We start from the raw sequence: 21,003 nt of genomic DNA on the forward strand, positions 1-21,003 counted from the left end.
CTGGGATGTGGATAGCAGACAGGTGGCAGGAGTGAGACTCCGCCCATAGAATGATTTTGGTCACTTCTTCCATCGCTAGGGAACTCCTTGTTCCCCCCTGATGGTTGATGTACGCAACAGTTGTCATGTTGTCTGATTGAAACCGTATGAACTTGGCCCTCACTAGCTGAGGCCAAGCCTTGAGGGCATTGAATATTGCTCTCAGTTCCAGAATATTTATCGGTAGAAGAGATTCTTCCCGAGACCAAAGACCCTGAGCTTTCAGGGATCCCCAGACCGCGCCCCAGCCCATCAGACTGGCGTCGGTCGTGACAATGACCCACTCTGGTCTGCGGAATGTCATCCCTTGTGACAGGTTGTCCAGGGACAGCCACCAACGGAGTGAGTCTCTGGTCCTCTGATTTACTTGTATCTTCGGAGACAAGTCTGTATAGTCCCCATTCCACTGACTGAGCATGCACAGTTGTAATGGTCTTAGATGAATGCGCGCAAAAGGAACTATGTCCATTGCCGCTACCATCAACCCGATCACTTCCATGCACTGAGCTATGGAAGGAAGAGGAACGGAATGAAGTATCCGACAAGAGTCTAGAAGTTTTGTTTTTCTGGCCTCTGTCAGAAAAATCCTCATTTCTAGGGAGTCTATTATTGTTCCCAAGAAGGGAACCCTTGTTGACGGAGATAGAGAACTCTTTTCCACGTTCACTTTCCATCCGTGAGATCTGAGAAAGGCCAGGACAGTGTCCGTGTGAGCCTTTGCTTGAGGAAGGGACGACGCTTGAATCAGAATGTCGTCCAAGTAAGGTACTACAGCAATGTCCCTTGGTCTTAGCACAGCTAGAAGGGACCCTAGTACCTTTGTGAAAATCCTTGGAGCAGTGGCTAATCCGAAAGGAAGCGCCACGAACTGGTAATATTTGTCCAGGAATGCGAACCTTAGGAACCGATGATGTTCCTTGTGGATAGGAATATGTAGATACGCATCCTTTAAATCCACCGTGGTCATGAATTGACCTTCCTGGATGGAAGGAAGGATAGTTCGAATGGTTTCCATCTTGAACGATGGAACCTTGAGAAACTTGTTTAAGATCTTGAGATCTAAGATTCGTCTGAACGTTCCCTCTTTTTTGGGAACTATGAACAGATTGGAGTAGAACCCCATCCCTTGTTCTCTTAATGGAACAGGATGAATCACTCCCATTTTTAACAGGTCTTCTACACAATGTAAGAATGCCTGTCTTTTTATGTGGTCTGAAGACAACTGAGACCTGTGGAACCTCCCCCTTGGGGGAAGTCCCTTGAATTCCAGAAGATAACCTTGGGAGACTATTTCTAGCGCCCAAGGATCCAGAACATCTCTTGCCCAGGCCTGAGCGAAGAGAGAGAGTCTGCCCCCCACCAGATCCGGTCCCGGATCGGGGGCCAACATTTCATGCTGTCTTGGTAGCAGTGGCAGGTTTCTTGGCCTGCTTTCCCTTGTTCCAGCCTTGCATTGGTCTCCAAGCTGGCTTGGCTTGAGAAGTATTACCCTCTTGCTTAGAGGACGTAGCACTTTGGGCTGGTCCGTTTCTACGAAAGGGACGAAAATTAGGTTTATTTTTTGCCTTGAAAGGCCGATCCTGAGGAAGGGCGTGGCCCTTACCCCCAGTGATATCAGAGATAATCTCTTTCAAGTCAGGGCCAAACAGCGTTTTCCCCTTGAAAGGAATGTTAAGTAGCTTGTTCTTGGAAGACGCATCAGCCGACCAAGATTTCAACCAAAGCGCTCTGCGCGCCACAATAGCAAACCCAGAATTCTTAGCCGCTAACCTAGCCAATTGCAAAGTGGCGTCTAGGGTGAAAGAATTAGCCAATTTGAGAGCATTGATTCTGTCCATAATCTCCTCATAAGGAGGAGAATCACTATCGACCGCCTTTATCAGCTCATCGAACCAGAAACATGCGGCTGTAGCGACAGGGACAATGCATGAAATTGGTTGTAGAAGGTAACCCTGCTGAACAAACATCTTTTTAAGCAAACCTTCTAATTTTTTATCCATAGGATCTTTGAAAGCACAACTATCCTCTATGGGTATAGTGGTGCGTTTGTTTAAAGTGGAAACCGCTCCCTCGACCTTGGGGACTGTCTGCCATAAGTCCTTTCTGGGGTCGACCATAGGAAACAATTTTTTAAATATGGGGGGAGGGACGAAAGGAATACCGGGCCTTTCCCATTCTTTATTAACAATGTCCGCCACCCGCTTGGGTATAGGAAAAGCTTCTGGGAGCCCCGGCACCTCTAGGAACTTGTCCATTTTACATAGTTTCTCTGGGATGACCAACTTGTCACAATCATCCAGAGTGGATAATACCTCCTTAAGCAGAATGCGGAGATGTTCCAACTTAAATTTAAATGCAATCACATCAGGTTCAGCTTGTTGAGAAATGTTCCCTGAATCAGTAATTTCTCCCTCAGACAAAACCTCCCTGGCCCCATCAGACTGGGTTAGGGGCCCTTCAGAAAAATTATTATCAGCGTCGTCATGCTCTTCAGTATCTAAAACAGAGCAGTCGCGCTTACGCTGATAAGTGTTCATTTTGGCTAAAATGTTTTTGACAGAATTATCCATTACAGCCGTTAATTGTTGCATAGTAAGGAGTATTGGCGCGCTAGATGTACTAGGGGCCTCCTGAGTGGGCAAGACTTGTGTAGACGAAGGAGGGAATGATGCAGTACCATGCTTACTCCCCTCACTTGAGGAATCATCTTGGGCATCATTGTCATTATCACATAAATCACATTTATTTAAATGAATAGGAATTCTGGCTTCCCCACATTCAGAACACAGTCTATCTGGTAGTTCAGACATGTTAAACAGGCATAAACTTGATAACAAAGTACAAAAAACGTTACTGTCACTTTAAATTTTAAACTGAACACACTTTATTACTGCAATTGCGAAAAAACATGAAGGAATTGTTCAAAATTCACCAAATTTTCACCACAGTGTCTTAAAGCCTTAAAAGTATTGCACACCAAATTTGGAAGCTTTAACCCTTAAAATAAAATGATTCCTCAAGGCTAAATATGTGTTAATAATGAATCGATTTAGCCCAGAAAAAGTCTACAGTCTTAATAAGCCCTTGTGAAGCCCTTATTTACGATCGTAATAAACATGGCTTACCGGATCCCATAGGGAAAATGACAGCTTCCAGCATTACATCGTCTTGTTAGAATGTGTCATACCTCAAGCAGCAAGAGACTGCTCACTGTTCCCCCAACTGAAGTTAATTGCTCTCAACAGTCCTGTGTGGAACAGCCATGGATTTTAGTGACGGTTGCTAAAATCATTTTCCTCATACAAACAGAAATCTTCATCTCTTTTCTGTTTTTGAGTAAATAGTACATGCCAGCACTATTTCAAAATAACAAACTCTTGATTGAATAATAAAAACTACAGTTAAACACTAAAAAACTCTAAGCCATCTCCGTGGAGATGTTGCCTGTACAACGGCAAAGAGAATGACTGGGGTAGGCGGAGCCTGGGAGGGATCATGTGACCAGCTTTGCTGGGCTCTTTGCCATTTCCTGTTGGGGAAGAGAATATCCCACAAGTAAGGATGACGCCGTGGACCGGACACACCTATGTTGGAGAAATAAATTTGTATCCAAGTTTTGCCTAGTGTACTGTTTTCCCATCAGTATAAAGTGGGAGTGTGCATATCCTTGAGCTTAGTGGAAAGCTCCAACAAATGTGAGTAGTCATTTGTTACAAAACAACTACTTCCTCAAAGTGCCATTACAGATTCACACTATGTTGCAATTTTCTGTTTCCTTTTTTATGGGATCTCACTGAGGAATGCTAACAAGCTGAAAAACTCATCCAGAGGACACAGACATATCCTTTATTCAGAACTTTATTTGGTTTTCCTTTTATGATTTTTGTTATCACATTTATTTCACATTTTTTTCTTTGTGATATTCGGTATATTTATTGTAATTTCCTCCTGAGTATGTGCAAGAATTCATAGAGTATACGTATATGCATTTGTGATTGGCGGATTGCTGTCACATGGTACAGGGGGAGTGGAAATAGACATAACTTTGAAATTTGTTAGCAAAAAAATCTACTACTTATTTGAAATTCAGAGTAAATGCTATTGCATTGTCTTGTTATCTTGCATTTGTTGATTATGCAAATCTACTGTGTTTACTAATTCTTTAAGTATGAACACACAAATCTTTCAACACTATGGATTTTTCTGCACTATACAAATAAATGGTAATAATAATAATAATAATAATAATAATAATAATAATAATAATAATAATAATAATAATATTATTATCTTGATCTACCAGGAGGGTGCCCATCCAGGCTTATTTATACGTTATGTACCTATCACAGAGCAGCACTCTCCTGAAGTATGTAAGCTTGGTTCCATACAAAAGTAGATAATAATAATAATAATAATAATAATAATAATAATAATAATGTCTACTCTTAATATCTTCACTCTTTTTCCCCTCTATTCTTCACTCTCTCTCTTAAAGGGACAGACTACTACAGAATTTTATTGTTTAAAAAGATAGATAATCCCTTTATTACCCATTCCCCAGTTTTGCATAACCAACACTGCTATATTAATATACTTTTTACCTACAGTATGTGGATTGCCTAGTATCTAAGTCTCTTCAAACTGCCCCTTTATCTCAATTCTTTTGACAAACTAGCATTTTAGGTAAATTCACAGGAGTGAGCACAATGTTATTTATATGGCACACATTAACTGGTGCTGTCTAGCTGTGAAAAACTGTAAAAATGCACTGAGATAAGAGGCGACCTTCAAGGGCTTAGGAATTAACATATGAGCCTACCTATATTTAGCTTTCAACAAAGAATACCAAGAGAACAAAGCAAATTTGATTATACAAGTACAATGGAAAGTTGCTTAAAATTAAATACCGTATCTGAATCATGAAAGTTTTATTTTGACTAGACAGTCCCTTTAATAACAACAGCAGCAGGCACAGGCTGGAATTGTGTAGGATTTGATGTCAAACAAGATTACATATTAGCTCAGTTCCATTCTTAGCATATAGTTTACACATTTATATCTATGTCTTTAGAAAACCTCTTTTCACATAAAAAGACCAACATGGCCAACTGAGCAGACAGTTATTAATGCTTTCTGCTGCAACATTAAAGGGACATTTTATTTAATATTTATTTCTTCTGAAAGAGGACAAGTAAAACATATATTTTTTGTTTGTTGTTTTTAGAAAATTTGTGTTCCTGTCTTAACCCCCATTTCCATCCCTGTGCTGCTCAAATATATATATGGCTTTATTTTAAAGAGGGGCTTTTGGGCTTTAAAACAAGGGGTCTCTATGCCTTTTTGGTGGCCTGTTATAGGTGCCTAGAGACCCACTTATAATATATATATAAAAAGTATATAAATAAATATAATTTAAAAAGTCTAATAAACTAGGTTGCAAACAATGGTGGGTGTGTTTGATGTTTTTGTGTAATAAACTCTGGGAGTAGCTTTTTGCCCAATTGCGCTTTTCACAGAGGAAAACTTTCCTGAAGTATATCAGTCTGACCCCCCCTAACAAGCTCAGTCCAGCCCCAAAATACCAGGCAATTCTACTCTGAACAAGGGAAATGGCAACCCAGGACCATCGTTTGGCCTCCTTTGTGCCATGTCAGTGAGGAGCAGCCATATCCCTCTAAGCACATTGGGCAAGGGGTCCACATCTGGTTTCCTCTATCAGCCTTAGGAAGACTTTCCCCAGGGTCATATTACAAACACAAACAGAAAGAGAAGCAATCTGACAGGAACAAACAACAGCTCAGTGGATTCTTCTATGGCCCAAAAACCACTTAGTTGTAGCTTATTTTAGCCCAATTGTGCTTTTCACAGAGGAAAAAAAAAAACTTTCCTGAAATATATCAGTCTGATCACGTACACTTAATAGGCATGAAAGTCAAAATTAAACTTTCATGATTCAGATAAACCATTCAGTTTAAAGAGATTTTTCAGGTTACTTCTGTTATCAACTTGACATTGTACCCTTGGTATCCTCTGTTGAAAGGCATACCTAGGTAGGTTCAGAAGCAGCAACGCACTACTGGGAGCTAGCTGGTGATTTGCTGGCTGTGAATATATTAGTTGTTACTGGTTATCTAGATGTGTTATTTAAGGGCGCATTAATGCATTCTTCTCTGGAGCAGACTATATTTTAACCTATTTTACAGTTATTTGCAAGCAACAGTGCCAGAATGAAATGATCTAACACAGAGCATTTTTTGTTACACTTTTATGTCACTTTAAGGATAGTTTATAAATTTCCATTTCTTTTACAAGATACGATGAGTCCACGGATTTGATCCTTACTTGTGGGATATCACCTCCTGGTCAGCAGGAGGAGGCAAAGAGCACCACAGCAGAGCTGTATAAATAGCTCCTCCCTTCCCTCCCACTCCAGTCATTCTCTTTGCCTGTGTTAGTGATAGGAAGAGGTAAAGTGAGGTGTTTAGATTCTTCAATCAAGAGTTTGTAGTTTTTAAAATGGTACCAAAGTGTGCTATTTTACTATAGGGTTATACAATATCTACTGTCATGGGAGGTATCATTGTAACAAGGAGACCTTCCTATTTTCTTCAAGGGCTATTGTGTGTGTATTCATAGTTAGCAGTTAGGGGACACAGGTTTAGTGGCAACTTTCTTTATCATTTCTAGCTGACGATATAATATTATGAGGGTCTTACGGGGGGGGGGGGGGATTCTGCAAGGGCTGCTGAAAACAAACAAACAATAATATGTCTGGGCTTATGTGCAATCCAAGGGAAACATATTGTCCCCCTCTTGCCCACCCTTGTTTAAAAGGGACAAGAAACCCCAAATTGTTTATTCATAATTCAGATAGAGAATACAATTTAAAAAAAAAAAAAAGTTCCAATTTACTTCTATTATTAAATTTGCTTTGTTCCTAGGTTATGCTTTGTTAAATATCTAGATAGTTAGTGTGCACATGCCTGAAGCACTACATGACAGGAAATAGTCCTGCCATCTAGTGCTCTTGCTAATGAATAACATTATTGCAAAACTGCTGCACACACGAGCAAGCTCCTGAACTTACCTTCCTGTTTTTCAACAAAGGATAATAAGAAAACAAAGAAAATTTGATAATAGAAGTGCAATGGAAAGTTGTTTAAAATGGAATGTTCACTCAGAACCATGAAAGTAAAATGTGTGGTTTTATGTTCCTTTTAATGATTCTAATTGCACATGTGCATATCGTTATTTAAACGTAAAAAAGCACATACAAAAATAAAGGTTTCCGATTAAAACGACTTACAGCCATGGGTAGCGAGTGAGCAGAGAAAAGAATGACAACTTCCTCTCTCTTGTCTGCTGGAAACATATTCAGTTCTTTTTTTATGTGATCTGCAAAACACTGATACAAGAATAGAATGAGCACATTATAGAACGGTCAGATGCTATTGCAAATGTAAATAAGGAATTTAGGTATTAAACCTTATAATAATGTGAAATGTTCTGCTACAATAAAAACATAATTTATGTAAGAACTTACCTGATAAATTCATTTCTTTCATATTAGCAAGAGTCCATGAGCTAGTGACGTATGGGATATACATTCCTACCAGGAGGGGCAAAGTTTCCCAAACCTCAAAATGCCTATAAATACACCCCTCACCACACCCACAATTCAGTTTAACGAATAGCCAAGAAGTGGGGTGATAAAAAAAGTGCGAAAGCATATAAAATAAGGAATTGGAATAATTGTGCTTTATACAAAATCATAACCACCACAAAAAAAGGGCGGGCCTCATGGACTCTTGCTAATATGAAAGAAATGAATTTATCAGGTAAGTTCTTACATAAATTATGTTTTCTTTCATGTAATTAGCAAGAGTCCATGAGCTAGTGACGTATGGGATAATGACTACCCAAGAAGTGGATCTTTCCACACAAGAGTCACTAGAGAGGGAGGGATAAAATAAAGACAGCCAATTCCTGCTGAAAATAATCCACACCCAAAATAAAGTTTAACGAAAAACATAAGCAGAAGATTCAAACTGAAACCGCTGCCTGAAGTACTTTTCTACCAAAAACTGCTTCAGAAGAAGAAAATACATCAAAATGGTAGAATTTAGAAAAAGTATGCAAAGAGGACCAAGTTGCTGCTTTGCAGATCTGGTCAACCGAAGCTTCATTCCTAAACGCCCAGGAAGTAGAAACTGACCTAGTAGAATGAGCTGTAATTCTCTGAGGCGGAGTTTTACCCGACTCAACATAGGCAAGATGAATTAAAGATTTCAACCAAGATGCCAAAGAAATGGCAGAAGCTTTCTGGCCTTTTCTAGAACCGGAAAAGATAACAAATAGACTAGAAGTCTTACGAAAAGATTTCGTAGCTTCAACATAATATTTCAAAGCTCTAACAACATCCAAAGAATGCAACGATTTCTCCTTAGAATTCTTAGGATTAGGACATAATGAAGGAACCACAATTTCTCTACTAATGTTGTTGGAATTCACAACTTTAGGTAAAAATTCAAAAGAAGTTCGCAACACCGCCTTATCCTGATGAAAAATCAGAAAAGGAGACTCACAAGAAAGAGCAGATAATTCAGAAACTCTTCTGGCAGAAGAGATGGCCAAAAGGAACAAAACTTTCCAAGAAAGTAATTTAATGTCCAATGAATGCATAGGTTCAAACGGATGAGCTTGAAGAGCTCCCAGAACCAAATTCAAACTCCAAGGAGGAGAAATTGACTTAATGACAGGTTTTATACGAACCAAAGCTTGTACAAAACAATGAATATCAGGAAGAATAGCAATCTTTCTGTGAAAAAGAACAGAAAGAGCAGAGATTTGTCCTTTCAAAGAACTTGCGGACAAACTCTTATCTAAACCATCCTGAAGGAACTGTAAAATTCTCGGTATTCTAAAAGAATGCCAGGAAAAATGATGAGAAAGACACCAAGAAATATAAGTCTTCCAGACTCTATAATATATCTCTCGAGATACAGATTTACGAGCCTGTAACATAGTATTAATCACAGAGTCAGAGAAACCTCTTTGACCAAGAATCAAGCGTTCAATCTCCATACCTTTAAATTTAAGGATTTCAGATCCTGATGGAAAAAAGGACCTTGTGACAGAAGGTCTGGTCTTAACGGAAGAGTCCACGGTTGGCAAGAGGCCATCCGGACAAGATCCGCATACCAAAACCTGTGAGGCCATGCCGGAGCTACCAGCAGAACAAACGAGCATTCCTTCAGAATCTTGGAGATTACTCTTGGAAGAAGAACTAGAGCCGGAAAGATATAGGCAGGATGATACTTCCAAGGAAGTGATAATGCATCCACTGCCTCCGCCTGAGGATCCCGGGATCTGGACAGATACCTGGGAAGTTTCTTGTTTAGATGGGACGCCATCAGATCTATTTCTGGAAGTTCCCACATTTGAACAATCTGAAGAAATACATCTGGGTGAAGAGACCATTCGCCCGGATGCAACGTTTGGCGACTGAGATAATCCGCTTCCCAATTGTCTACACCTGGGATATGAACCGCAGAGATTAGACAGGAGCTGGATTCCGCCCAAACCAAAATTCGAGATACTTCTTTCATAGCCAGAGGACTGTGAGTCCCTCCTTGATGATTGATGTATGCCACAGTTGTGACATTGTCTGTCTGAAAACAAATGAACGATTCTCTCTTCAGAAGAGGCCAAAACTGAAGAGCTCTGAAAATTGCACGGAGTTCCAAAATATTGATCGGTAATCTCACCTCCTGAGATTCCCAAACTCCTTGTGCCGTCAGAGATCCCCACACAGCTCCCCAACCTGTGAGACTTGCATCTGTTGAAATTACAGTCCAGGTCGGAAGCACAAAAGAAGCCCCCTGAATTAAACGATGGTGATCTGTCCACCATGTTAGAGAGTGTCGAACAATCGGTTTTAAAGATATTAATTGAGATATCTTCGTGTAATCCTTGCACCATTGCTTCAGCATACAGAGCTGAAGAGGTCGCATGTGAAAACGAGCAAAGGAGATCGCGTCCGATGCAGCAGTCATAAGACCTAGAATTTCCATGCATAAGGCTACCGAAGGGAATGATTGTGACTGAAGGTTTCGACAAGCTGTAATCAACTTTAGACGTCTCTTGTCTGTTAAAGACAGAGTCATGGACACTGAATCCATCTGGAAACCCAGAAAGGTTACCCTTGTCTGAGGAATCAAAGAACTTTTTGGTAAATTGATCCTCCAACCATGATCTTGAAGAAACAACACAAGTCGATTCGTATGAGATTCTGCTAAATGTAAAGACTGAGCAAGTACCAAGATATCGTCCAAATAAGGAAATACCACAATACCCTGTTCTCTGATTACAGACAGCAGGGCACCGAGAACCTTTGTAAAAATTCTTGGAGCTGTAGCTAGGCCAAACGGCAGAGCCACAAACTGGTAATGCTTGTCCAGAAACGAGAATCTCAGGAACTGATAATGATCTGGATGAATCGGAATATGCAGATATGCATCCTGTAAATCTATTGTGGACATATAATTCCCTTGCTGAACAAAAGGTAAGATAGTCCTTACAGTTACCATCTTGAACGTTGGTATCCTTACATAACGATTCAATATTTTTAGATCCAGAACTGGTCTGAAAGAATTCTCCTTCTTTGGTACAATGAAGAGATTTGAATAAAACCCCATCCCCTGTTCCGGAACTGGAACTGGCATAATTACTCCAGTCAACTCTAGATCTGAAACACATTTCAGAAATGCTTGAGCTTTTACTGGATTTACTGGGACACGGGAAAGAAAAAATCTCTTTGCAGGAGGTCTCAACTTGAAACAAATTCTGTACCCTTCTGAAACAATGCTCTGAATCCAAAGATTGTGAACAGAATTGATCCAAATTTCCTTGAAAAAACGTAACCTGCCCCCTACCAGCTGAGCTGGAATGAGGGCCGCACCTTCATGTGGACTTAGAAGCAGGCTTTGCCTTTCTAGCTGGCTTGGATTTATTCCAGACTGGAGATGGTCTCCAAACTGAAACTGCTCCTGAGGATGAAGGATCAGGCTTTTGTTCTTTGTTGAAACGAAAGGAACGAAAACGATTATTAGCCCTGTTTTTACCTTTAGATCTTTTATCCTGTGGTAAAAAAGTTCCTTTCCCACCAGTAACAGTTGAAATAATGGAATCCAACTGAGAACCAAATAATTTGTTACCCTGGAAAGAAATGGAAAGTAAAGTTGATTTAGAAGCCATATCAGCATTCCAAGTTTTAAGCCATAAAGCTCTTCTAGCTAAAATAGCTAGAGACATAAACCTGACATCAACTCTGATAATATCAAAAATGGCATCACAGATAAAATTATTAGCATGTTGAAGAAGAATAATAATATCATGAGAATCACGATGTGTTACTTGTTGCGCTAAAGTTTCCAACCAAAAAGTTGAAGCTGCAGCAACATCAGCCAAAGATATAGCAGGTCTAAGAAGATTACCTGAACACAGATAAGCTTTTCTTAGAAAGGACTCAATTTTCCTATCTAGAGGATCCTTAAACGAAGTACCATCTGATGTAGGAATAGTAGTACGTTTAGCAAGGGTAGAAATAGCCCCATCAACTTTAGGGATCTTGTCCCAAAATTCTAATCTGTCAGACGGCACAGGATATAATTGCTTAAAACGTTTAGAAGGAGTAAATGAATTACCCAAATTATCCCATTCTTTGGAAATTACTGCAGAAATAGCATCAGGGACAGGAAAAACTTCTGGAATAACTACAGGAGTTTTAAAAACCTTATTTAAATGTTTAGATTTAGTATCAAGAGGACCAGAATCCTCTATTTCTAAAGCAATTAGGACTTCTTTAAGTAAAGAACTAATAAATTCCATTTTAAATAAATATGAAGATTTATCAGCATCAACCTCTGAGACAGAATCCTCTGAACCAGAGGAATCATCAGAATCAGAATGATGATGTTCAGTTAAAAATTCATCTGTAGGGAGAGAAGTTTTAAAAGATTTTTTACGTTTACTAGAAGGAGAAATAACAGACATAGCCTTCTTTATGGATTCAGAAACAAAATCTCTTATATTATCAGGAACATTCTGCACCTTAGATGTTGAAGGAACTGCAACAGGCAATGGTACTTTACTAAAGGAAATATTATCTGCTTTAACAAGTTTGTCATGACAATCAATACAAACAACAGCTGGAGGAATAGCTACCAAAAGTTTACAGCAGATACACTTAGCTTTGGTAGATTCAGCACTTGACAGCGATTTTCCTGTAGTATCTTCTGACTCAGATGCAACGTGAGACATCTTGCAATATGTAAGAGAAAAAACAACATATATATAAAGCAAAATTGATCAAATTCCTTAAAGGACAGTTTCAGGAATGGGAAAAAATGCCAAAGAACAAGCTTCTAGCAACCAGAAGCAATAAAAAATGAGACTTAAATAATGTGGAGACAAAAGTGACGCCCATATTTTTTCGCGCCAAATAAGACGCCCACATTATTTGGCGCCTAAATGCTTTTTGGCGCCAAAAATGACGCCACATCCGGAACGCCGACATTTTTGGCGCAAAATAACGTCAAAAAATGACGCAACTTCCGGCGACACGTATGACGCCGGAAACGGAAATAGAATTTTTGCGCCAAAAAAGTCCGCGCCAAGAATGACGCAATAAAATGAAGCATTTTCAGCCCCCGCGAGCCTAACAGCCCACAGGGAAAAAGTCAAATTTTAAGGTAAGAAAAAATGTTAAATTAAAATGCATTATCCCAAATATGAAACTGACTGTCTGAAAATAAGGAAAGTTGAACATTCTGAGTCAAGGCAAATAAATGTTTGAATACATATATTTAGAACTTTATAAACAAAGTGCCCAACCATAGCTAGGAGTGTCACAGAAAATAAGACTTGCTTACCCCAGGACACTCATCTACATATAGTAGATAGCCAAACCAGTACTGAAACGAGAATCAGTAGAGGTAATGGTATATATAAGAGTATATCGTCGATCTGAAAAGGGAGGTAAGAGATGAATCTCTACGACCGATAACAGAGAACCTATGAAATAGACCCCTTAGAAGGAGATCACTGCATTCAAATAGGCAATACTCTCCTCACATCCCTCTGACATTCACTGCACGCTGAGAGGAAAACCGGGCTCCAACTTGCTGCGGAGCGCATATCAACGTAGAATCTAGCACAAACTTACTTCACCACCTCCATCGGAGGCAAAGTTTGTAAAACTGAATTGTGGGTGTGGTGAGGGGTGTATTTATAGGCATTTTGAGGTTTGGGAAACTTTGCCCCTCCTGGTAGGAATGTATATCCCATACGTCACTAGCTCATGGACTCTTGCTAATTACATGAAAGAAAGTATTTTTTTGGGTGTGGAGTCGGAATTCAAATAAATGACTTATTCAAGTAAAAACCTGACTGTTCCATAAGTGATTCACTTCTCACAGCTATAACATCTAATTGCCTGGTCCAGACAGGTGTCCACAAAAAACATGATGATTCTAAACCATCTTGTTGAACAGGTGGAACTGTGTGTATCAGTCGTGTGCTTTCATATGGCTATACTAAACTTTTACATAGCTAAAAAATACATTAGAATTACAGAAACAACCATTTTTATTTTATTTATTTTTTTAAAAGGGGGAATAGTGGCTAACATAAATAAGGGTATTGTTAAAAAGGTTCTTTTCTTTGGACCAACTCCATTTATCTATTAATCTCTCCTTTAACAACTCTCCCACAGAAATGATGGTTTACGTATTGAAAGACAAGGACAACCAGAATATGTGTGGTCTTTGTCATGTTACCTGGATGAGCAGAGGGTGTGTTGGCCATCGGTCAATAATGCTCCACTTCATCTTTGGTTTGGCTTCTTTTGAACGATAATATCGGTAAATCGCATTCAAGCTGCTTCCTAGGGTGAAAAAAAACACAACACAAATATCTTAGTTTTCAAGCAGATTAAATGGTCCTGCTTATATATTCTATTAAATATCCTGAAGGACAGTCCTGGAATGGGATTTTTGTCATGCAATCCTGAACTACCCAAAATCCAGCTTGTGTGGTCCATTCGGCAACCCATAGTTGACCACATACTATGTTATTATCGCTTATGTGTATAGAGCCAACAAATTCTGTAGTACTGGACCACTTGTGCCACCTAACCTCCACCCCTGGGCTAGTAAACATGCCACAAATCACAAAGGCCCATGATTTAGCTCACAGTTGCAATCTCAAAGAAGATAATTTTCTTTTAATTCTGACTCCTTGCTAAAACAAGAAAAGAGAGCTCACCAGTAAATTTGTCAGATAGCTTCTATAATAAAGAAACATAAAAGTGCCAAAAGAAATGTGTTTAACACCTGCCATTTTGCGGAATTTGCCAGTTCTTATGGCCCAATTTTTAAAAACAATTAAAAAAATCACATACTGTAAATAAAAATTGGAATTTGTCCATTAAAAATGTGTTTAATAATTCATATGAAACATTGGAAGATTTATATAAAAATATGGAGAGAACCTCAAATTGCTAATAGAAATCAGAAACTATCTATGACCATTTGTACCATCACCAGAATGGGATTAGCCCAGTTCTGGAAATCCACGCCCCCAGGCTTTTCCGTTATCAAAACCAAGATCACCCATAACTACACTATGGCAAGCTTGGTGGCCAAAACACTTCACTCTAAGGATAGTTTCATCAAACAATGGGAACCATTCATAATGTACCATGAAGCTAGGAGAGGAAGAGAAATCCAGACCTCTTAGAGTTAACATACATCTGTGGTGGATCATTATTAGAGAGCCGGAGCCTACACCTCATTATTTAGCAATTACCACTCACTAGACCTTGTGATTTACTAAATCCTTATTTAATATTGGTTAATGGAATATGTAACATTTATCGTTTTATTTAGGTAAAAGTTGTGTTTCAACTTTTATGTTCCATGTTACAAAAAAAAACACGACAGAGCTAAATGAAGACTCATTTTATTAGCTTAATAGACAATTTTTTCTTTATTGAAATATATACCTTTCCGACAATGATATAGCAATATATTTAGAGGTATGATGGCGAACACGACATGATTATGTATTGTGTACTATGTGCATTATTATTTCGAAAAACCTTAATAAAAACGATTTCAACATAAAAAATATGGAGAGAAATGTAAAAAGTTAGAAGCAAGAAAATGTCCCTCCCTAGTTACCAGAATGTATCAAGATCGGCATTACAATATTTTTTATTACTGAAAATCCTCCCTTTTTATACTAAAGACTAACAACAAAATCCTTTGTCTTACCCCTCAGATTAAAAAGGGACATTAGACATTAAATACATTGCATGCACCTACCTTTAATTATGGGTGCTGCAGGTATCTGAAGGAGAGTTGCTGAATATTTGCAAACGCGTTATCACTGGAATCAAGTCAAAGCTAGATTTCAAAATAGCCTTAATAATATGCTAATTACATTTATTTAGTGCTTAAAGGGCCAGTCTAGTCAAAATTAAACTTTCATTATTCAGATAGGACATGTCATTTTAATCAACTTTAACCCCTTAATGACAACTGACGTACCAGGTACGTCCTGCAAAAACTTGCAGTTAGTGACAATGGACGTACCTGGTACGTCAGTTGTCTTAGAGAGTGCTGGAAGCGATCGCAATCGCTTCCAGCAGCTCTCAGGGTATTGCAGTGATGCCTCGATATTGAGGCATCCTGCAATACCCTTTAGAAAGCATCCGATGCAGAGAGAGCCACTCTGTGGCCCTCTCTGCACCGGTAGCGATGCGGCCGTTCTTTTGTGGGTGGGAGCTTACAGGGAGGAGGGTGGGCGGCCCATCGCTACCCGGCATCCGGTTCCTTTAAGTGCATTGTGCACGCCGGATGCCGGGAGCGTGCGGGGGGCTGCGTGCAGCAATCACTGGCACTGCCACCAATGAATTTTGGTAAGAGGGAGTGGGGCAGAATTTTTTAAATAAAGGATCAGGATCAGGATCTGGTGGGGGGGGGGTGGGGGGGTTTGTTGGGGCAGCTACACTACAGAAAAAATAAAAATAAAACATGCAAAAACACTTTATTTTTTTGGGGAAAACTGGGTACTGGCAGACAGCTGCCAGTACCCAAGATGGTGGCAATTAGGTAGGTGGGGAGGGTTAGAGAGGTGTTTGGGGGGGATCAGGGAGGTTGGGGGTTAAGGCAGGGGTCCATCACAGCTGAATAATTAAAAAAACAAAAAAACAAAAAAAAAACAACTTTTATTTTAGTACTGGCAGACTTTCTGCCAGTACTTAAGATGGCGGGGACAATTGTGGGGTGGGGGAGGGAAGAGAGCTGTCTGGGAGGGATCAGGGGTGGGATGTGTCAGGTGGGAGGCTAATCTCTACACTAAAGCTAAAATTAACCCTGCAAGCTCTCTACAAGCTACCTAATTAACCCCTTCACTGCTGGGCTTAATACAAGTGTGGTGCGCAGCAGCATTTAGCGGCCTCCTAATTGCCAAAAAGCAACGCCAAAGCCATATATGTCTGCTATTTATGAACAAAGGAGATCCCAGAGAAGCATTTACAACCATTTGTGCCATAATTGCACAAGCTGTTTGTAAATAATTTAAGTGAGAAACCTAAAATTGTGAAAAATGTCACTTTTTTTTTTATTTGCTCGCATTTGGGGGTGAAATGGTGGCATGAAATATACCAAAATGGGCCTAGATCAATACTTTGGGTTGTCTACTACACTACAGCTAAAATTAACACTACAAGCTCCCTACAAGCTCCCTAATTAACCCCTTCACTGCTGGGCATAATACACGTGTGGTGCGCAGCTGCATTTAGCGGCCTTCTAATTACCAAAAAGCAACGCCAAAGCCATATATGTCTGCTATTTCTGAACAAAGGGGATCCCAGAGAAGCATTTACAACCATTTGTGCCATAATTGCACAAACTGTTTGTAAATAATTTCAGTGAGAAACCTAAAGTTTGTGACAACATTTGTGAAAAAGTGAACTATTTTTTTTATTTGCTCGCATTTGGCAGTGAAATGGTGGCATGAAATATACCAAAATGGGCATAAATCAATACTTTGGGTTGTCTTCTAAAAAAAAATATATACATGTCAAGGGATATTCAGGGATTCCGGACAGATATCAGTGTTCCAATGTAACTAGCGCTAATTTTGAAAAAAAGTGGTTTGGAAATAGCAAAGTTCTACTTGTACTTATTGCCCTATAACTTGCAAAAAAAGCAAACAACATGTAACCATTGGGTATTTCTAAACTCAGGACAAAATTTAGAAACTATTTAGCATGGGTGTTTTTTGGTTGTTGTAGATGTGTAACAGATTTTGGAGGTCAAAGTTAGAAAAAGTGTGTTTTTTTCCATTTTTTCCTCATATTTTATATATTTTTTATATTAAATTATAAGATGTGATGAAAAAAATGGTATCTTTAGAAAGTCCATTTAATGGCGAGAAAAACGGTATATAATATGTGTGGGTACAGTAAATGAGTAAGAGGAAAATTACAGCTAAACACAAACACTGCAGAAATGTAAAAATAGCCATTGTCATTAAGGGTAAGAAAACTGAAAAATGGTCCGGTCATTAAGGGGTTAAAATTTACTTTTATCATCAAATTTGCTTTTTTATCTTAGTATTCTTAGTTTAAACTAAACCTAGGCAGACTCATATGCTAATTTCTAAACCCTTGAGGGCTGTTTCTTATCACATGCTTTTTAAATTACTTTTCAACACAAAGAGACAAAAGTACACGTGGGCCATATAGATAACACTGAGTACAGGCACAGGGAATTATTTAAAGGACCAGTAAACACAGCAGATTTGCTTAATCATCAAATGCAAGATAACAAGACTGAGTGAATTAAGCAAAATACAGACAGTCCAAGAAATAAATTACAGTGTGTAAACATTGCAGATATGCAATGAATTACTGATGATAAAAATCCTGATAAGGTTTAACATTCAAATAGAGTCAGAGACAAAACCGTAATAATAAGCACCATCATAAGTATATCAAAATGCAATGTTATTAGCTTATGGGTAAGGCTAACAGTAGAAAAAAAAATTAGTGCTATACCTTAAGTGAGAATAACAAAGCACATGATCCTTAATTTATCTAAAGGGACATTATACACTCATTTTTTCTTTGCATAAATGTTTTGTAGATGATCTATTTATATAGCCCATAAAGTTTTTTTTTTAAATAAATGTATAGTTTTTCTTATTTTTAAATAACATTGCTCTGATTTTCAGACTCCTAACCAAGCCCCAAAGTTTTATGTGAATACCGTCAGCTACCTTCTCCAGCTTGCTCCTGTTTGTGTAAAGGGTCTTTTCATATGCAAAAGAAGGGGGAGGGGGGAGTGTCTTATTTCCCACTTGCAGTGGGCTTTCCAGCTACCTTTTCAACAGAGCCAAACTGACAGCTTCTAAGTAAGTTTTTAAACTGGATTTTTATATCAGTATCTGTGCATCTTATTCTTTATAGTAGTGTCTATTACATGCAGTTATATGAAAATGAGTGTATACTGTCCCTTTAAGTGTTAGCAAAGCATGGTATTTTGAGAATGTATTAGCAAGCAGATATTTTTAAATTGATGGTAAATCCTAGCGTTTGTGAAACGCTAGGATTTACCATTGGAACAAATAAAGGGAACTTTCATTCATGAATATTTGTTTGCAGCGTTCGCCGAGCTGAGCTGCTAAGGCAGCCCACTGCAGAACGCTAAGAGGTGGAAACGTCACCTCTCAGCCAAATAGCGTTCTGTAGTGGGCTCCCTTAGCAGCTCAGCGAACGCTGCAAACAAATAAAGGAGTTTTCAGCATGAAGTATTTGATACTTCATGAATGAAAGCCCCCTTTATTTGTTCCAATGGTAAATCCTTGCGTTTCACAAGCGCTAGGATTTACCATCACTTTAAGGAAGGGTATATATTGAACTTGGGCAATCCAGTCATTTTAGGTTGGTGAGCGTCATCTTTCTAAAAAAAGGTATGAGATGTTTTGCACTATTTATACATATATGCAAAACATTTGTTAAATTTGCATTTTAAAAAGTTTAAGACGAAATATGGCAGTCAAAATTAAACTTTCATGACTTAAAAAAAACAAACAAAAAAGAAAAACACACAACACATTTATTCCTATATGCTCTCTGCTAAAACAGGAACATTGGATATTAATAAGGCATCAGTTTCTGCTTCTGTATTCTAAATTATTAAACATAATGAAATTATTAAAATATAGCAGAACATTTAGAAACCAGAATTTTTGGCTTGCATACCATCAGCCATGCACTCGCTACTCTCCACTCATAGTGCCCAGGTGCCCTTTAGTTTATATAAGCGAAAAATCTAAGCTATTGGAAAGGCACTCACAAAAAAAATATATTATATATTTATTTATTTATTAATAGCCATAAGAAAGAAATGTTGACGTTTTTACAAATCCCAATTACGTTTTTCTTCTTCTTCTAGGGCAATAATATATATCTATCATATCATATAATCATAATCTCTCATATATATATATATATATATATATATATATATATATATATATATATTAGTAGTAAACGATTTCCAGTTCAGCCCACCAATGGTCAACACGCCTGGGTGCAATGATATATTGTAAAATAGAAGACAAGAGAATGCACTCTCAGGACTTTTTGCAAAAGAAACCAATTTAATGGAACGTTTTCGGGGTTCACAACCCCTTCATCAGCATGCAAAACAAACAAAATTCAACTCATTTATAGTGTTACACATCAATTACATCACATCAACCTGTGTGTCTCCAAAGGAAAAGTGCGCCAATTTTTTGAATTTGGAACGCATCTTGCGTTCCACAGTGTTACCCGAAACCGGAAGTTGTATTGCCTCACTTCCGGTTTACGGATCAGATCAACAAACACAAAACTAACATAGAATTATACACTCCACAATTTTAAACATATGAGGGCAACGTACAAATGTAGAGACTTGTCACAACAACATTGTGCCACATTATCTTAAGTGCCTATAAAATTCTGTGATGAATGTGCGGTGTCAAATGTTACTGCGTCCAGTCGGCATGGAGACAGTCACCATGGGGATCATATACATTCCGGTTTACCCGAAAGTGTGACAACTTATGTGGAATTTATAATTACGTGCCAACTGTATGGAACCACAATTTTCTTAGTGTCAGAAATAGCGTATTATCAAACTGTATACGATCATATCGCATATTGAAAATAATCGTTAAAAAGAATTTTAAAAAATTTTAAAAATTGGACCATATGACAGTACAGGGGATTAGAGTTGCAAATTGTAAATGAGAAGCAAATACAATGTTGCAGATATGGGTGCTGTGTCTTACAATGTATCACCTGTATATTGAAGCAGGATGACATTAAGCATGTGTGTTACTGCATTGTATTTGCAAACAAATAGATATATCGAATGGGAACAGTATACAGAAAAAGGAATATATACAGTATATGTAATATTGTGGGGCTGTGCTGTTATATCGCTGGGGCACCAATTTTTATGTATTCAATTTGGCCATTAAAGGATTGTAGTTTACATCGGCCACATGTAAATGTAAATGGCTATGCACAAAATCGTGTAAGAAAAAAAACCTTATTTTCAAATTCTATCCTCAAACATATTTGTAAAACAAATGAGGATCTGCAAAAAGAAGTAGTTATGGTAATGGTCAAAAGGACATATAGCTCATGTGGATACTGTCCACCTTTGGGATTTGTCCAAGTGGGTGAAATAATTTTTTATGTCCATTTTTAAGACTGGTGGTGCATATTGAAGCAATGGGTAATGGCTTCCAGCGGACTGGTGGTGCATATTGGTGGTGCATATCCTTCTCCGTGGAAGCCTGGTCCGCTGGAAGCCATTACCCATTGCTTCAATATGCACC

General features: G+C 38.5%; 1 protein-coding gene across 1 annotated transcript in view; it reads right to left on the reverse strand.

Annotated features, from left to right (window-relative positions):
- Nucleotides 1–21,003, reverse strand: part of FECH (ferrochelatase) — a 54,197-nt gene that overhangs the window by 17,361 nt on the left and 15,833 nt on the right. Inside the window, exons 6-7 of the mRNA XM_053701144.1 lie at nucleotides 13,878–13,984; nucleotides 7,346–7,444 (exon numbers count right to left, since the gene is read on the reverse strand). Coding sequence (XP_053557119.1) covers nucleotides 7,346–7,444; nucleotides 13,878–13,984 — 206 coding nt within the window. The remainder of the gene's footprint in view (nucleotides 1–7,345; nucleotides 7,445–13,877; nucleotides 13,985–21,003) is intronic.

The sequence above is a fragment of the Bombina bombina genome, chromosome 2 (genome assembly GCF_027579735.1).
Source record: "Bombina bombina isolate aBomBom1 chromosome 2, aBomBom1.pri, whole genome shotgun sequence".
Taxonomy (NCBI): domain Eukaryota; kingdom Metazoa; phylum Chordata; class Amphibia; order Anura; family Bombinatoridae; genus Bombina; species Bombina bombina.